Source organism: Rhinolophus sinicus, chromosome X (assembly GCF_036562045.2).
Source record: "Rhinolophus sinicus isolate RSC01 chromosome X, ASM3656204v1, whole genome shotgun sequence".
In the NCBI taxonomy this organism is placed as follows: domain Eukaryota; kingdom Metazoa; phylum Chordata; class Mammalia; order Chiroptera; family Rhinolophidae; genus Rhinolophus; species Rhinolophus sinicus.
The window spans coordinates 38772054-38788242 of record NC_133768.1 but is presented as its reverse complement, the minus strand read 5'-3'; the positions used below and the strand labels follow the sequence as shown (position 1 = coordinate 38788242).

At 53.2% G+C, this 16189-nt stretch overlaps 1 protein-coding gene across 7 annotated transcripts; it reads right to left on the bottom strand.

Annotated features, from left to right (window-relative positions):
• Positions 1-2684: 2684 nt before the first annotated feature.
• CDK16 (cyclin dependent kinase 16) lies at positions 2685-14224 on the bottom strand. 7 transcript variants are annotated; one of them, XM_019716728.2, is made up of 16 exons: positions 13870-14224; positions 8955-9162; positions 8225-8358; positions 7999-8124; positions 7843-7899; positions 7632-7746; positions 6859-6953; positions 6698-6760; positions 6325-6448; positions 6027-6147; positions 5819-5916; positions 5630-5735; positions 5502-5565; positions 5277-5367; positions 4056-4133; positions 2685-3673 (listed from the first exon to the last, which is right to left on the bottom strand). In XM_019716728.2, the coding sequence occupies exons 2-16, from the start codon at positions 9154-9156 to the stop codon at positions 3630-3632; spliced, it is 1518 nt and encodes a 505-aa protein (XP_019572287.1). In that variant the 5' UTR covers positions 9157-9162; positions 13870-14224; the 3' UTR covers positions 2685-3629. The 7 variants fall into 7 exon arrangements, with proteins under 7 accessions (XP_019572287.1, XP_019572286.1, XP_074180134.1 ...); XM_019716727.2 differs by lacking the exon at positions 13870-14224 and adding an exon at positions 13427-13842; XM_074324033.1 differs by lacking the exon at positions 13870-14224 and adding an exon at positions 13427-13842 and having other exon boundaries at positions 2685-3670; positions 5502-5544.
• Between the last annotated feature and the right edge of the window lie 1965 nt (positions 14225-16189).

The following is a 16189-nucleotide window of genomic DNA, read 5'->3' as shown; positions in this document are numbered from 1 at the left end:
CGGTTCTCTGCTGGGGACCGCGGGTCCCTACCCTGGGAGCGGCGTTTTTGTAAGCTGGACCAGGATGCCCTTCTTTCAATGCACTACCCTTCTAGTCTATCAAAATCCAATGCAAAAGAGGTCACCACCTCCACAGCGCCACCCAGGCCTGCGGACTGCTTCCCTGTCTGAACTAGGTTTGTTCTCTCCATAAGACTGTTGAATGGAAGTCAGCCCCAGGCCCTGTGTATTTATCGGAGTTACAGCAATGATAACTAGTAACAGCCTTAAGTGCTTTATTGCAGTAAATAGTAGCCTTGGGCAGCAGATAATACCAGTCGCCCATGGGCAACAATGGAGCAAGCTGAGGACCAGAAATGTTAGTTCACTTTGCTCCAGCCAGTAAGTGGCTGAGCTGTGGTTTGAATAAAGGAATTCCAGTTCGAGCTGTGACCTTAAACACTAGGCTGGAGATACTTAAACTGTGGTCCTAGGCTTCAATCCGTTCAGGAGGCCCTTTAGGGGGTTCACAAAGTCAAAACTAGTTTCACAATACTTTTGTATTGTCATTCTCTCTTGCACGTGTGGTGGTATTTTTCAGAGGCTTTGTGACAAAAGCAAAAGCTTTCTGGATGTCCTCAACTTTAAAGAATATAAAAGGCCTGAGACCAAAAGTTTGAGAATCGTTACACTAGGCCAGGGTTTCTCAATCTCCGCACCGTTGGCATTTCTGTTTTGGGAAGTTGTGCAGGATGTTGTACTGCATTCCTGGCCTCTTCCCTCTATACATACCGTTAGCGCCCCCCAGTTGGGACAACCAAAAGTGTCTCCAGACATTGCCAAAAGTCCCCTGGGGGCAGGGCAGGATTATCTCCAATTCAGAATCATTGCACTAGGTTACGCCATTCTTTTCTCTGCTAGGGCTCCCCACCCTCCCTATTGGTGATAACAGTAGTATTTCCCTCTGGTTCCCTGCATCTACATACCTGTCTATTGGTTATCCCCATCTGACCATCCCACAAACTCCCCAGGACAGGCTCACGATCCTGGGTCTGTTTCAGTGACTTCTTTCACTTCACCAGCCATTCCCACAGGCAAGAACACACCTCGCCTCTCCACACCTCTAGGCCCACGCATGCACACAGGTCCCTGGGCCTGGAGTGTCCAGAATACCCTCTCTGTGCACAATTTCAACCCCGCCCCACATACACGATCTCATAATTTACCTCTGTGGGGCAGAGATTGTCTTCATTACTTATTCCAGACCCCAGCCCAGACCTGGCACGGATGAGGGGTAACAACTCAGTTGCATAATCTCTGAGGAAGAAAAGGGAGCAGCCCTTTCACCTGGGGGTCCCCATAGCGGCATTCAAGTTGGGTTTGGCACATAGCACATTGCTTTTCAAGCCCAACTGCTCTCCTCATTGCCCCTCTGCAGACTCCTCCCCATTTACCTGGGTGGCCAGTCCTTCCTACAGTCCAAGAGGTTTCCCTCCCCAGGGCTGGACTCATTCTCTCCACCTTCCAGAAGCCCACTTCTGCCCACACCGGTGACCCTACCACTTCCCAGAGCAGTTGTGTGAATTCTAGCCCTTCTAAGTCTGGCCTGGCTCTCTTGTCCCCCTTTGCAAGGTCTTCAATTTTTCCAGCCTCCCTTGCTGCCAGGAAGGAGGACAACTTCCTTATCTTGTCCTAGCCAAGAGATGGCACAGGAAGTTGCAGCCCTGTTTGTTACCAGGAAACAGACAGGGAGGGAGAGTGCCGTTTTCCCTGCTTGCTTTCCCACCTCTGGGGCCATGACAGCCATCATGGAACCCTGAGGCTGCAAGCTGAGATATAACCAAAGTGCATACAGGAACACAGTGTAATGATTAGAGGCCCTTGGGCCCCTGCCGCTGGATTTCAGTAACCAGCATAGTAAGACTTGCTATTACCTGCATTGTTTACCTGGCCCTGCCCACCCCACCTTTTCTGCTTGGAAGTCTAGTCTTGGCTTTGCCCAAAATGGTGGGACAGGGGCTAGAACTCTCAGGACAAAGAGAATCAAAGCCTTGGCTACCCTCACACCTTAGGCAAAGTCCCAGGCTGTGCCATTCTACCTGTGGCCTCTCACAAACGACTGCATCCTTCCCAGGGTTATCTCACCCATGTCTCACCGTGGTTTTCATTACTTCCTAGACAATAATGATCCAAACTTCAAGTTCCATTGATGGACTCACTCCTGATTTTAATCCATGTGTTACAGGATTCCCCTACCCACTCAGTGGTCCAAAATCTATCCTCTTCTCATATTCCTTCTCCAACTGACCTGCCTTATGGTGTCCCAGTGAGACATGTGGTGGTCATACTGGGCCTTGCTGCCTCATCTCCCCACCTCCTGGTTTTTTGGGCCTTTCATGTGTTTTCCAAACAGCCTCCCTACACCTTCCTGTCTCTATCCTCTAGCTGGCTTCCTCATATTCTTGGGTAAACACAACTCCTCTGTCTGCTTGATTCTTAGCCCATCCTCTATTCAGCCTGACTTACCTGCTTCATTGTTCCACCGGTGTGTGTGCAAACCCTGATGCCTTTTTCATAGCTGTGACGTGTCCCTGGCCCACCCCCCATGTTCTCCTACACTATGGGACCAGGTATGAATTCACTGTGGTCCCAGCACTCACCCTGGGTCAAGCCCACCCTCACCCCTGTAGGGATTTTCAATCACATTTTTCACTTTAGACTTTTTAATATTTCATACAGCGATTATGGTGCATTCAGGAACCCAACCCCCCAAACCCCACTAGGAGGGCGCCCACCCCTGCCCTCCCACCCCATTTGAGGGACCCAGGGTTTAGAGTGGAGGAAGGGGAGGTAACCACCCATCTGGGACTGACCCCAGAGACTGTCCCTGCCCTGCCTCACCCTCCCCAGGGGTTAGGGGCTAACGCGTAGGTACAACCCCTCCTTTTGCCCCCCTGTCCCTGCCTGTGCACATATACACTATGGCTCCTCACTGAGTTGGTCAGTTCCTGGCAGGGCCCCTACTCAACAGCACCGAGTGGGATGGGAGCAGGAGGGCTGGGCTAGGGAGACCCTGAGAAGGAAAGAGACCCCAGCTATGGGACTGCAAGAGGGAAAGAGTGGGGGCCCCCACCTTGTCCATCTCCCAGAGTCTCCAGTAGGGCCCAGGTACCCCTGTGGCTGGGGATGGCAGGCGGGGGTCGGAAGGCGAGTACTTGAGGCATGCTTTCCCTTAGCCGACCCCAGGGTCTGGTGATGGTCAGGGTTTTGAATAGGGGCTGTGTCCCTGCCTTGGAAAGGCTGGGAGTGGGGCTTCATTGCACAAAATACTGTGGGAGGGCCACACGCAGGGGGTGGGGCCCAGCCAGTCTGTATACAGAGATATTGCATTTAAAAAATGAAAACCTCATTTAAAATAATTAAAAAACAACAATGAATGAAACAAACAAACAAACAAACAAACAGCCCACAAAACATGAGGCAGGTGGGGCAGGCAGGAAAGCAGGCAGGGAAAGTCTCAGACCCAAGGCATCGCCACATCTTGTCTGAGTCGAGAACCCCTGCCTGGGCTAGCTCTGGCCCCCTGGCTGGCCATGGGGTAGTGAGTGGTCCTGGGGGAGGGCATGATGGGGAGGGGTACAGGCCTGGCCTCAATGTGGGAGGCTGGCACGGCCATGCTGTCCGCCGGCAACTACTGAGACAGAGAGAAAGAGACAAACAGACCAGGCGAAGGAGCATTGAGAGCTTTGTTAGCACCCAGCAGACAGGCCAATGGGTGGGTTGACAGGCCAATGATCAGGTGTTTGGACAGGCAGCAGGGGACATGTGGGCAGGTGAGCATGAGTCAGGCAGGTGGCAAGCAGGGAGGATGCAGTTGGGGGCTGCCCTGTGAGGGGTATGGCATCCCTCCAGCTGCTGCCTGCTGGGGCCTGGGTCTGTGGCTTAGAACTCGGCTTAGAACTCGGTGTCCACCACACGGAAAGCTGGCCTGCCTGTGGGCAAAAGCAGAGCGGATGGCTGTTGGTGGACAAGCAGGTAGGTGGATGGGGCAGGGAGAGGGTAAGAGCCACATCTACCTGAGTCAGGCATCGACGAAGAGCGAAGGCTGGCCTCCTTTTGTAGCTGGATCTCCTTTAGTGCAAATATGGAAGTAGCTGTGGGTGGAGGAGAGACAGAAGTAGGGAATGTGCTACAAGGCCATCCAGGACCACCTCCCATATGGCTCCACTGGGGGAATAAAACTGCCTTTTCTTTGAGAGACTTGACTTTCACCTGTCAAATAATCCTACAAACCATGTACAACTAAGAAAAATAGAATATGGACTATTACATGACACCAAGAAACCATTATTAATTTTATCAAGTGTAATAATGTGATTGCAATTACCACCTGTTAAGTCTAGGTGATGGATGGTATTTGGGATTTGATTTATATTAGTCCAGTGGAGAGATAAGTGAGCCAATTTATTTTTTAGGTGCAATAATGATTTTATGTTTAAAAAAATATTTTACGTATACATGCTGAAATTATTTATAGATGAAGGATGTGTCTGAGATTTGACTCAAAATAATCAGAGGGAATGTATTAGGTTGGTGCAAAAGTAATTGTGGTTTAAAAGGTTAAAAATAATTGCAAAAACCGCAATTACTTTTGCATCAACCTAATAGATAAAGACCAGATCGGCCATGAGTTGATAACCTGTTGTAGTACTTGGGGACTCCTATTAGTATTTGGTCTAATATATAAAGATACTTAATTTTTAAATATCCATGCTAACGTTTTAAAGTTCGATGTAAAAAGAAAACACCCCCTCTGATTCCATTTCTGCAGAGTACAAGGAAAGGGAAAATTCGTACCACTACAAGTCAAACTAGTGTTAACCCTTGGGGCAGCGGGGGGGGGGGGGGGGAATAGCTAAAGAATCGAGAGGGCACTTCAGGGGAACCTCTTACATCCAGTTTCTTGACCTGTAAATTCATGTCATGTCTGTGTTTAGTTTGTGAAAACTCATTGTGCAGTATACTTATGATCTGTGCATTTCTCAGTATATAATTTACAAGGAAATGTTTACTTTTAAAAAAGATAAATATTCTATTTGTATGTAGATTTGAAAATTTCCATGAGAGGTAAAAGGAATTGAAAAGTAACTTTTTTGTAATAAACAGATCACATATGGGAACAAGGGTGCACCCCCTCAGAGGCGGCTAAGCCAGAGCTCTAGCCAAGCTGCCCAGCTGTTCGCAGCAGTCCTGCTCCCCACTGCCCACCAGCTAGTGCATTCCCCAGTGCCACTCACTGTCAGGAAGTTTGTGGATCCGCTCCCCCAGACTGAGGAAGAATGGGTGTTTCATGGCATCCTCCGCGGAGATCCGATTTCGACCTTCAAACTGAGTGGAGGAGGGCAGGTAGGACTGGCACTTTCACAGAGCAGGCCTCTCTTCTTCCCTACCCCTGGAGCTCCCCATTTCCCCACACCTGAAATTCCTCCTGCCCCAAGGTTGGCCCAGGAAGGTGGTCTCACCTGCAGCAGCTTGGTAAGTAGGTCGGCCCCATCGCTGTCAAGTCTACCGCAAGGACAAGAGGACCTGCTTTAAATTGAGCTTGGGCACTCTGGCCTCTGACACCCACCCAGCCACCCACCAGCCTCACCGGGGTGCGTGGCTCAAAAGGGCCTCAGGGCGGTACTTAGGGTAGTTGTATGTCTTGAACTCTTCGTTGGATAGGATGCCCGGCCATGTCTCCTCAGTTGGGGTTCCTGTCGGGAAGAGGTACTCCCCTAAGCATCTCACAGGGCCTCCCTGCATGTGCCCACAGCTCCTGGGGCTCGTGCCTCCTCACCTAAGATGCGGAAGATGAAGTGCAGCTGTTCCTCCACCGTGGAGCCGGGGAAGAGGGGCCGGCCTGTGGCCATCTCATAGAAGATGCAGCCCACACCCCTGGGCAGGGAGGGCACAGTGAATGAATAGGGAGGCAGCTGGCTGATTGGCCACTGTGACCAAGCTACTTTCTTCACCACAGCCCCTGCCACACTTCCACCTGTACTCACCACATGTCAATCTGGGTGGAGTAGTCCGTGGACCCGAGCAGGATGTCGGGGGGCCGGTACCACAGTGTCACCACCTCATTGGAGTAGGTTTTTGTTGGAATTGACTTGGCCCGGGCCAGGCCTGGTAGGTGGAGAGAAGAGACAGCTGGAATTAAAGTCCTGGGCAGTTAAGATTGAGGGTGTCCTAAGCAAAGCCTGGCAAGGCTGAAGGGACCTGAGACTAGGTGGTCATGGGGATGGGAGAGATTGGGAGAGTAAGGCTGGGGATCATTGGGAAGAAGTGAGAGGTCGGGGGTACCAAAGTCGGCCAGCTTGAGCTCTCCTCTCTCGTTGATGAGCAAGTTCTGGGGCTTGAGGTCTCGGTGTAGCACCTTCTGCCGGTGGCAGTAGGCCAGGCCACGGAGCAGCTGGAACAGGAACAGCTAGGGACCCAGGAACGACAGGCACAGGTCAGCGAGTATCCAGCAGCCTGACTCCCAGAAGGCACTGCTCCCCCTCCCAAACACAGACACTGAGCCCAGGGCCTTGTCTCACAAAAGAAGACAGGGTCCCAAGGCCCTCCAAGGGTTCCCAGCAGAAAAGCCAAATGGGAAAAGTCATTTCTGGGAGATTTGTGGGTGGAGTGTGTGAGTAGGGCCCCTCTGTGCCCCTGCTTCCTGCCCCACACCTACTTTCACGTTGTGCATATTGATAATGTTCCCACAGTCATCCAGGTACTGTTTCAGGTCCTTGTCCTGAGGAGGGAAGAGCAGGTAGAGGAAAGAGGGTCACATTCTTTGGCTCCCGGCCATCTCCCCACCTCCCCCTGGGACCCACTGGCACCCAACCTTACCAGGTACTCAAAGACAAGGGTGAGGGACTTCTCCGTGTGGATAATGTCATGCAGCGTGACGATGTTGGCATGTTTGAGGTCCTTGAGCAGGGACACTGCAGGAAGCATGGGGGTGCGATGAGGGAAGAGTCAGGGACCCACCCTCAGGACAGAGACGAGGACTAGACAGTGACAGGCCCAGGGTTTCCTCCTTTCCCTGTGTAGTTTGGGGTGGTGGCTCACAGTCACTGGCTCTAACCCACCCAATGCCAGGCAGCTGTGTTCTCACGTTCCAGATGTGGAAATTAAGAGTACGAAAGACCCTGGGATTGCAGCCCCAGGTTTATGTGACACTATATTTTCACAACCTGTTTTTGGTTTCTGGAAAGGGGCCTTGCTCCAATCCTCAGTACACAGGCCTGCAGCTTCACGTGAAACTGAGTTTGCATACTCAGTTTCTACGTAATTAGAATTCAATGCATGTGATGTTCTGACTCGAACTGTTGTACCAAGTAAACTGTCGAGCACTTTCAGGGAAGCTCTCAGAACCAAATCAAGCATCTTGCTTTCCAACTCATCTGCCTCTTTTGCCCAAACAGGAACAGATTCCTGGTTACGTTGATTATTACTGAGATATACAGGTAATGGGTACTTTCTCAGGAAGCCCCAAGTGTCAGGAGGAAGTCCCAGAACCCCTAGGGTCTGATTTCACTATGGTTGTGTGGGTGTGTGTGTGTGCGCATGCAGCAGGAGAGCCCAGGAAGCCTGAAGCGCATCTTCCCGGATGTCTGTACCTTCCCGGATGGCGGTGCAGGGTGCTCCCTCTTCGTGTTCCAGTCTGATCTCCTTGAGTGCCACAAGGTTGTCTGTGAGCTTGCTTTTGCCTTTGTAGACGGTGGCATAGGTACCCTGGGGAGTGAGGAGGAGAGACAGAAAAGGAGCTCGAGGCTGCAGCGAGTTCCCAGTGAAGCCATCTCCATCATGGGCCTCCTGGCTGTCCCTCACCTCGCCCAGCTTGTCCAGCTTGATGTAGGTCTCCAGTTTCCCAAAGCCAATCTCCGACTGTGGGATAAGAGAGGCAGGTTGAAGCAGGCTCAGGGGAGGGGACTTAGGAAGAGAGGAGGAGGAAGGGGAACAGAGGAAAGGAAAGAAGATACTCACCAGGCTGACACGGCGGAGGCGACGGCTGAGGGGCTTGTCGAAGATGGGGCTATTGAGGGTCAGCTTCTCAAGGTAGCCCTCGGGCAGCCGGATATCAGCTGGTAGTGATAGGCGCTTGTTGATGTCCTAGCAGGTAAGACAGAGGAGAAAGAGGACCATGAGCTCCACCTCCCCAGGTCCAACCCTATTTGTCAGCCCCATCAGCCCCGGACAGGGGGTTCAGCACCTCAGTGGAGATCTTGCGCGGGGGATGGTTGCGCATGCGCACCCTCACTGGCGACTGCACCTCATCCGAGGACGTGGCTGAAGCTTGGTCACTTTCCCCGTCAGACCCCATCTTCAAGTCCTCGTGTACAATCTCTGGTGGTGCGGACAGGGGGAGGGCAGGCCAGGTGGAGTCAGGAGCCCCAGGACACCCCTTCCCCCATGGAATACATTCCCTCATCATAGAGGTGTGCATACGGCCCTCAGAGCAACCTGGAGGCCCTCGGGGAGAGGGTGGCAAGGCCCAGGGAGGTTCAGACAGGTCAGGATAGGTTGAATGGGGTAGGGGGGAACAGTCACCTAGTGAAGCACCCGGTACCAGGGGTGAGCTGAGATGCCGGCTGGCCCGAGGCCAGGGGGCAGGCAGAGGTAGAGGTAGCCAAAGGCCCTTGGAAGGCAGGCCCAGGGCAGGCAGGCAGCAGGAGGCCTGAGGAGGCCACTACAGAGTGCAGGAGAAGGGCAAAGGGAGGCTTGGGGCAGCTTTGGCAGGCCGGGTACCCTTCCTTACCCTGAGGCCTGGGCACAAAGCCAACGAAAGGGGCACAGATGGATAGAGAGGGTACTGAGAGGATGGCAGGGAAGAGAGAGAAAATGGATAAAGGAAAATGAAAAGAACACAAGTCTAAGAGGAACTCCACATGGAGGCAGCACCTGGGGACCAGTCTAGGGGTGAGAATGGTCAGTAGACCTACCTGGTGCAGAGGTGAGTGGTCCCCGTCCAGAGCGAGGTTCCCCAGGGGCGGCACGGGTGGGGGCCTCTCCAAGGTCACTGCCGCCGCCGCCACCACTCTCATCCAGGCCTATCTGTTCAGGGGCACCATTGGTCTTGTCTACACCTCGGCCCCCTCGGAGTGTCATTGACAGCTGCCGTTTGATCTTCTTCATCCGATCCATGGCGACCTGAGCAGGGGGTACGGATGGGAATAGGTCCCATGTTAGCATCTGCCTGACTACCATAGGCCCCCTAAAACCCATGACAATCTAGTGAAACACACTGAACCGAACTTGTGTCGGTGTCCACCCAACCACTGTGGAGCCCTGGAACCACTCAGGATTCCTGGCATGGATGGGGCCTCTTGTCAGTGCCTGCCCACCAATGGCCAGCTCCGGGGCCCCTGATCTTAAGGAGCCCACCTGGGTACTGAGGCTTGGGTGGCTGGCTGAAGGTAAGGGACCAACCGATGGAATGTTGGTCTCTATGGGGGCAGTCTCACTGTGGGAACAGAGGGCTCCACAGCAGGTATTCTCAGGTGCAGCGGCAGTGATAGACCTGGCCATGGGTGGAGCGGGGGGCTCGCCCAGGACCTCGGGACCACTGACATGGCCCTGGGCATGCCCATAGAATGGCATGTTCCGCTGGCACCAGCCCCACATTGTCCCCAACTGCCAAGGCAGACTGCTCTCTGTGGCCACTAGGACCTCCCACCTCCCCTAGCAACCACTGTCACGGTGACTAGTGGACTATTCCACTGGTCTACCCAGCTGAGGGGTGCGGGAGGGGGGGGGTCCTGCCCAGACTGGGTGGGGTGGGTCTCAATGCATACCAGCTGTCCTGAGGACTCCTGGAAAGGTTCAGTCAGGCTGAGACCTACAGGGCCTACCCAGATTTTTTACAAGGCAAGTCACATTTCTCTTTTACTTGAGAATGCACCACATCTCCCTTACCACCCCAAATAAACTTCCCAGTCCTCAATGTGGCCCACAAGTTCTTACTCCATTCACCCCTATTACCTCTCTGGCCTCACCCCCCCCTTAATCATTGTGGTATTAGTTGCTGGTCTGCAATCACACCCAGCAGTCCCACCTCAGGGCCTTTGCACTGGCTGTTCCCAGTACCTGGAACACCCTTCCCTCAGGTTTCAAAAACAGCTCACTCCCTTACCCGCTTCAGGCTATTACTCAAATATTACCTTTTTTCCATAGATAACCCTCCACAAACAACCTTATTTAAAATCTCAACCATCCTGAGCTCCCTTACCTTGCCAATTATCCCCCAGAACTCATCACTTCCTCAGAAATGACACCATCTACTTATTGGATTCTTTATTCTTTACTGTCTGTCTCCTCACCGCCATAACTAGAAGATCAGCTCCGCCAGGGTAGATTTCTGTCTGTCTAGGTCACGGCTATATCCTGAGGACCTGGAACAGTGACTGACACAGGGTAGATGCTCAAAAAGTGCTTATGGCAGAAATTAATGAATCAGGGGGCTGAGGGCCTAGGGCCAACCTCTACCAGGGTGAGTCCCTGCTACTCATGAACAACTCGACAAGGTGGCCCAGGGACGCTGGCATCGGCAGGAAGATGACCTACCTAGATGGGGCTGCTGGAGGGAATGGGGCCACCAAAGGCTTAGGCCGGCCGTCTTCTGCTTCCTCCTGGGCTCTGGGCCAGCAAGGAGGGGGTAAGACCTGGCCCAGGAACCATCTGGACTCACAGCAGGGCCTAAGATGGCCCTGGGCCCAAGGGAAGTGAAGCTAGATAGGAGGTCGAGGATGTGGCTGGGGCTGGATTCGAGGAGAGAAGTGGGTCATCTGTTACCTTGAAATCAGGTGCTTACCCAGCAGTCCCCACACCCTGCTTCTGCCTGCCTGACTTCACCACCCTCAGGAGGGGTAGAGGGGCCAGTCTAGTTGAAAAACCTCAGTAAAGAGGATGAGGTCCATTCAGAGAACTCAGGAAAACAACAGAATCCTGACATAGGAGGCTGAACACTGGACTTGAGGCTGAGGAGGGTAAAGCATAACCAGCCCCCAAAGACTCTCTTATGTCCGTACAGTATGATACCCAGTCTGTCTGTTGAGGGAGGGAATGGGGGACTTCGGGGTGTGTGGGGGAAGACTGTAAGTAGGGCTGGATGGATGATGATGAGGGAGCCAGAAGGAGCCATGGGTCCATGACCTCTAACTGGAAACTCCAAGGGCTGGACAGTTTTGGGGGGTATGTTAGAAAGATGGGGTAAAAAATCTTTGAATCATGCAACACTCCCAGCAGGAGGGCCCTGGGTGGGCCCCTGTGAACAGAGACACTTGAACATTAATATGTAGTAAAACTTGAATATTTTCATACCGAAGGACACCCACCACCTCACACCACACTGACCAGTGAGGACACAGTCATCGCACTCTACTAACTCCCACAGGAACACGGTATCCACAGCCTGTCTGGGCCCCCATAAGCACACACGGACCCTGTGTCCTCTTCCTTCAGTACACACTGGACCCTCAAGAAGGCCTCTCTGTATTTTAACTGCTATCAGCACTTGCAATTTCCCTTTATCTCTAACTCCCATCAGCACACAAAGTCCCAACACAGCACCAGAACCTTCTGAGTTAACTCTTACTACCACCACATTCTTGGGCTCCTCTCAGGCCCAGCTGCCTGTTAGCTTCTCCACAGCACTCACTCCCCATTAACACTCACTTGGGACCCTCTACAGCTGACCCACATTAGCATTCAGTGAACTTTCCCCGTGCCCTAAATCCCATCAACACAAAGTGAACCTTGTAGACCCCTGACCTGACTGTTTTTGCCCACGCTCAGACCCCTCCACAGCTCTGACCATCATTAACACACATTCTGGTCCTCCCACTGCTCTCCCCCTGCCACCTCCCATCAGCACAAGCTGAACCTTCACTTCACCCTGACCCCTATTAGCACCCACTGGGCCTCACAGTGCCTCCCCATTCGCACACCCTGAACCCTTACTCAGCCCTATCCCCAGGGACACACAAACACACTGTTCTACGATGGCCTGACCCTCATTAGTGCACACAGGTCTCCACTCAGCCTGAACCCCCATTAGCACACACTTCAGCCATCCAGGGATCTAATCCACTTTAGCACACCTAGACCTTCACATATTCCTATTCCTTATTTCTCTTTGCTTCAACTTGTCCACAGCTATGACCCCTATTGGTTCAAACTTGGATCCCTTCACAGCCCTGAGCCTTCTTATTGCACACAGAAACCGTCCACAGTTCTATCCCCCATTAGCACTCCCTGTAACCTCAACACATCCCAACCCCCCTCCCCACCCCCGTGGACACAAGCACACAGTGTCTTTACAATGTTGAGTCTCATTAGCATATATTCCAGACCTCATACTGATCTGATTCTCCCCCCACTGACACACATTTAAGCACCTCCATGGCTCTAAACCCACATTAGCAGTTACTCGAGCTTCATATATTACCCTGCCTCTCCTTACCGCGTCCTAGAATCTCGCATCCCCTGTCCTCATGGACACACACTGATCTCACACCATCTTGATTCTGAATACACTGAACTTCTTACAGTGCTAAGATACCTTCGTCACCACTGCCCCCTTCCCCCCCATATATCCACAACTCTAACCATTAGCACAGGCTCAGGTGTCCCACCACTCTGCCCCCATTAGTACAGACTGGGGCTCATACTACCCAGACTTTTATTACCACATGCACATACTCTCCACAGCTATGACTCCCATTAGCACGCTCTCAACACTCGAGTTCTTCTGCTACCCTGCCCTCCCTGAGCACACTCTAGACTCTCACACAGTGCGGTCCCTCATGGACAAATACACAGGATTAGCACCATCCCGACCCTCATCACCACACACAGGGCCTCAGAGCCCTGATCCTATATGCACATCTTCTGGTACCTCTACCACCTTCTCCCCCGTTAACAGAGGGCCCTTCTACAAATAGAACCCCATTTACATATCCCAACACTTCTCTTACATCCTGTCCCCTATTATACACGCTTGGGTCCCTCCACCGCCGTCCACCCCATTAGCACACACTGGGCCCCAAACCTTACACAGCGGTTAAGACTTAAACCACATGCTCCGACCCCTCCACAGCTCAGGCCCCCATTAGCAAATCTCGACACTCTCACCACCCTGCCACCCATTTCCACACCCTCTGGTCCTTGGATCACCCCGCTCCCCATTAGCACCCACAATGCTTCCCACCCCCAGCTCCCAGCCCCGGCCCAGGGCGGGGCCAAGGTCAGGGAGGCCCTGAATGACCCCCCTGCCCCGGTGCATTCTGGGCAATTCGCTGGAGGGAGGGGGCCCATGCCAGCGGTGTAGTTCAGACCCCTGGGCACCGCCCGGGGCCTGGGTTGGTTCTGTAGGAGGAAGGGCAGCTTCCACCCCACGTCTCGGGGACGCACTCACCGGCGGGGGCGCGCGAACAACCTCAACGCCGCGGGGACGGCGCGGAGGCGCCTGGGGCGGCGGCCCGGGTTGAGGCCGCGCGACCTCCTTCTCCTCCTCCAGTTCGCCGCAGGCGCCCGTCCCAGTAGTCTTCGGCCATGGCTGCTGGGCCCGGGCCGCCGCCGGCTGAGGAGGAGGAGGCGGCGGCGGCGGCGGTGGCTGAGGCGGAGGCGGCGTCCCGCTCAGTCGGCCATGAGCTTGGCCGCTGCGGGCGACGCCCCCGGGCCCGTCGGCGCCGGCTCGAATCCGAGAGCTCACAGCAGCTCGCGGCTCAGAGCCGACTGCCCGTGGAGACGCGGCGGATCCCAGGGCCGAACTGCCAACGACCCAACCGCCGCGCGCGCCGCGCTCCGCGCATGCGCACGCACGCGCTGGACAGGGTGAAGTGGAGGGAGGGGACTCACCTCGGACTGCACGTACCAAAAGACCCGTCCGCAGCGGGAGGGGGCGCGGCCATTGCGCGCCCACCAGGGAATGTGGCGCCCGCCCTGGAACGGCGCCAGAGGGAAGTGTAGATATTGTTTAGTACTCAGGTCCGGTCTTGCTAGAAGTTTGCTAGCGCCGAAGTGGGCAGCAGTCAATAACCAGCGTACCGGTCACCACTCACTCCCCCTACTCGATCTCACTTGGTACATCCCCCATGGTGGCAAACGGGACTTTTGCAAGGAAGAAAAAGATGAGGCAGTCAGTCTTAGTTCCTTGCGGTGCTTCGGTAGGCAGGAATTTTAAAGGTTCGCGAGCAGGTGACTTTTCTAGGAGAGGCGGCCGGGAGAATCATTGGCCTTTATTACTTTAGGTAGGGCAGAGTCTAACCCCGCCCTGCTGCTTTCCCCCCACCCCCCCACTCCCACACCGCTAGCTCATTCCCACTGTGAACGTGTGCGGCCCCGCCCTTTGAGGTTGTCACCCAGCCAATCGGATTTGCTCCCTGGGGTGAGGCAGTGCAAGAATGAAGGGCGAGTCTTGACCGAAGAGGCGTGATTTCACCGCCATACCACGCCTCTGCCTGATTTTCATTGGTTTTCACCGTCAAGGAGCGGGCCCTCCTTTTTGTTCTGAGCTCCTGTCACTGAAGGCCGAATACCCCGCTAGATAATTGGTCAAAAGAGCGTTCAATCTACTTTGGTCCCGCCTTTAACCCCGCCCATCTCCCTTAGGATGCCCACGGGGTGGAGCCTAGGCTGAGAAGAAAGGCGGACCTTTAGAGGCATTACTGCGCATGCTTAGAACTTTGGGGCAGGAGACGGGGCATCTTTTCCGCTTCACTTGAGCTTTGGGTACGCACCCTGAATTGGGTTGTCCTGCCACTTCTCAACTACCTTTTTCTGCCCGCCACAGCCCTCCGTGGCTCCCCTGGCTCTGCAGTTTTGTTTTGTTTTATTGGGGGCCTGTTATGTGTCAACACTGCCAGGCAGACCTAATCCCTCGCCCCTCTGCAGGAAAACTGCACTACGGTATCACCAAGCACAGCTCAAATGGCCGCAGACTTCAGCAGACCTTCCGGGACATCTTTACACTGCACCCCAGTCCAAAACCAGTTCCCCCGTCTCTTCCGTACTTCCCTTCATGGCAGCCTTGGTCACATCAGTTAGTTTTTCAGTAAGGTTTATACTAGTGGCGATTTACCCACGATGGGAGTGGAAATACTGTATTTGACAAAGACAGAAGTCCACCGCGGGCTCGACAATCATGTCTATCACTCATCTCCTACCCTTCCTCTCAATCCGCTCCAGCCATACTAGTCTCCTAGCTGTTCCCTAACAAAGCAAGCACAATCCAGCCTCAGGGAATTTGCACTTCCTGTTCCCTTTGCCTGGAATGATCTTTCCCCAGATACAGGCAGGCCTCACCCCTCACTTCTTCCACGTTCTTGCTTCAATGTTACCTTCTTCACTTCAATGTTTTCTTGCTTCAATGTTACCTTCTTCACTTCAATGTTTTCTTGCTTCAATGTTACCTTCTTCACTTCAATGTTTTCTTGCTTCAATGTTACCCTCTTCACGTCAATGTTTTCTTGCTTCAATGTTACCTTCACTTCAATGTTTTCTTGCTTCAATGTTACCTTCACTTCAATGTTTTCTTGCTTCAATGTTACCTTCTTTACTTCAATGTTACCTTCTTCATGAAGGTTTCTCTTAGTCATTTGAAAAATGCCTACCTACCCCATCATTCCAGATCTTGACTTAGCTCTACAGACCTTTGAATAGCACCTATCAACTTCCAACAATTTGCTGTTTGTTGTCTATTCTGGGTCTTACACTAGAACACAACCCTCCACCCCTGCCCAGGAGAGGGATCTTTTTGATCCATTGTGGTCTCCAATGCTTAGGATGTGCCTGGCACACAGTATGTACTCAATGAATGTTTGTGGAATGCCTGAATGGCAAATAGTCCTAGGCAGAGACATGAGGAAACCACCTTGTCCCATCCTGTCCTTGGTGCCTGCTAGGTGCAGGGGGCTCAATGCAGCCACCCAACCCATGCCCAGAGCCCTGGTCTCCTATCTTGCTGGTGTTGTAACAGTAGACAAACATGACAGACAAGTACAATGACATGTATTGGGGAAATAAAACGCAAGCAGGATTTATGGGTTCTTGATGAAGGGTGTCAGGTGTGAATCAAGTAGCAAGGGGATCCAAGAGCTGTGGTGGTGAAGCAAGGAACTAAGTATCTGGAGAATCAGGAGCTGTAAATGGGTAAGATCCAGTGAACAGTGTCTACAGA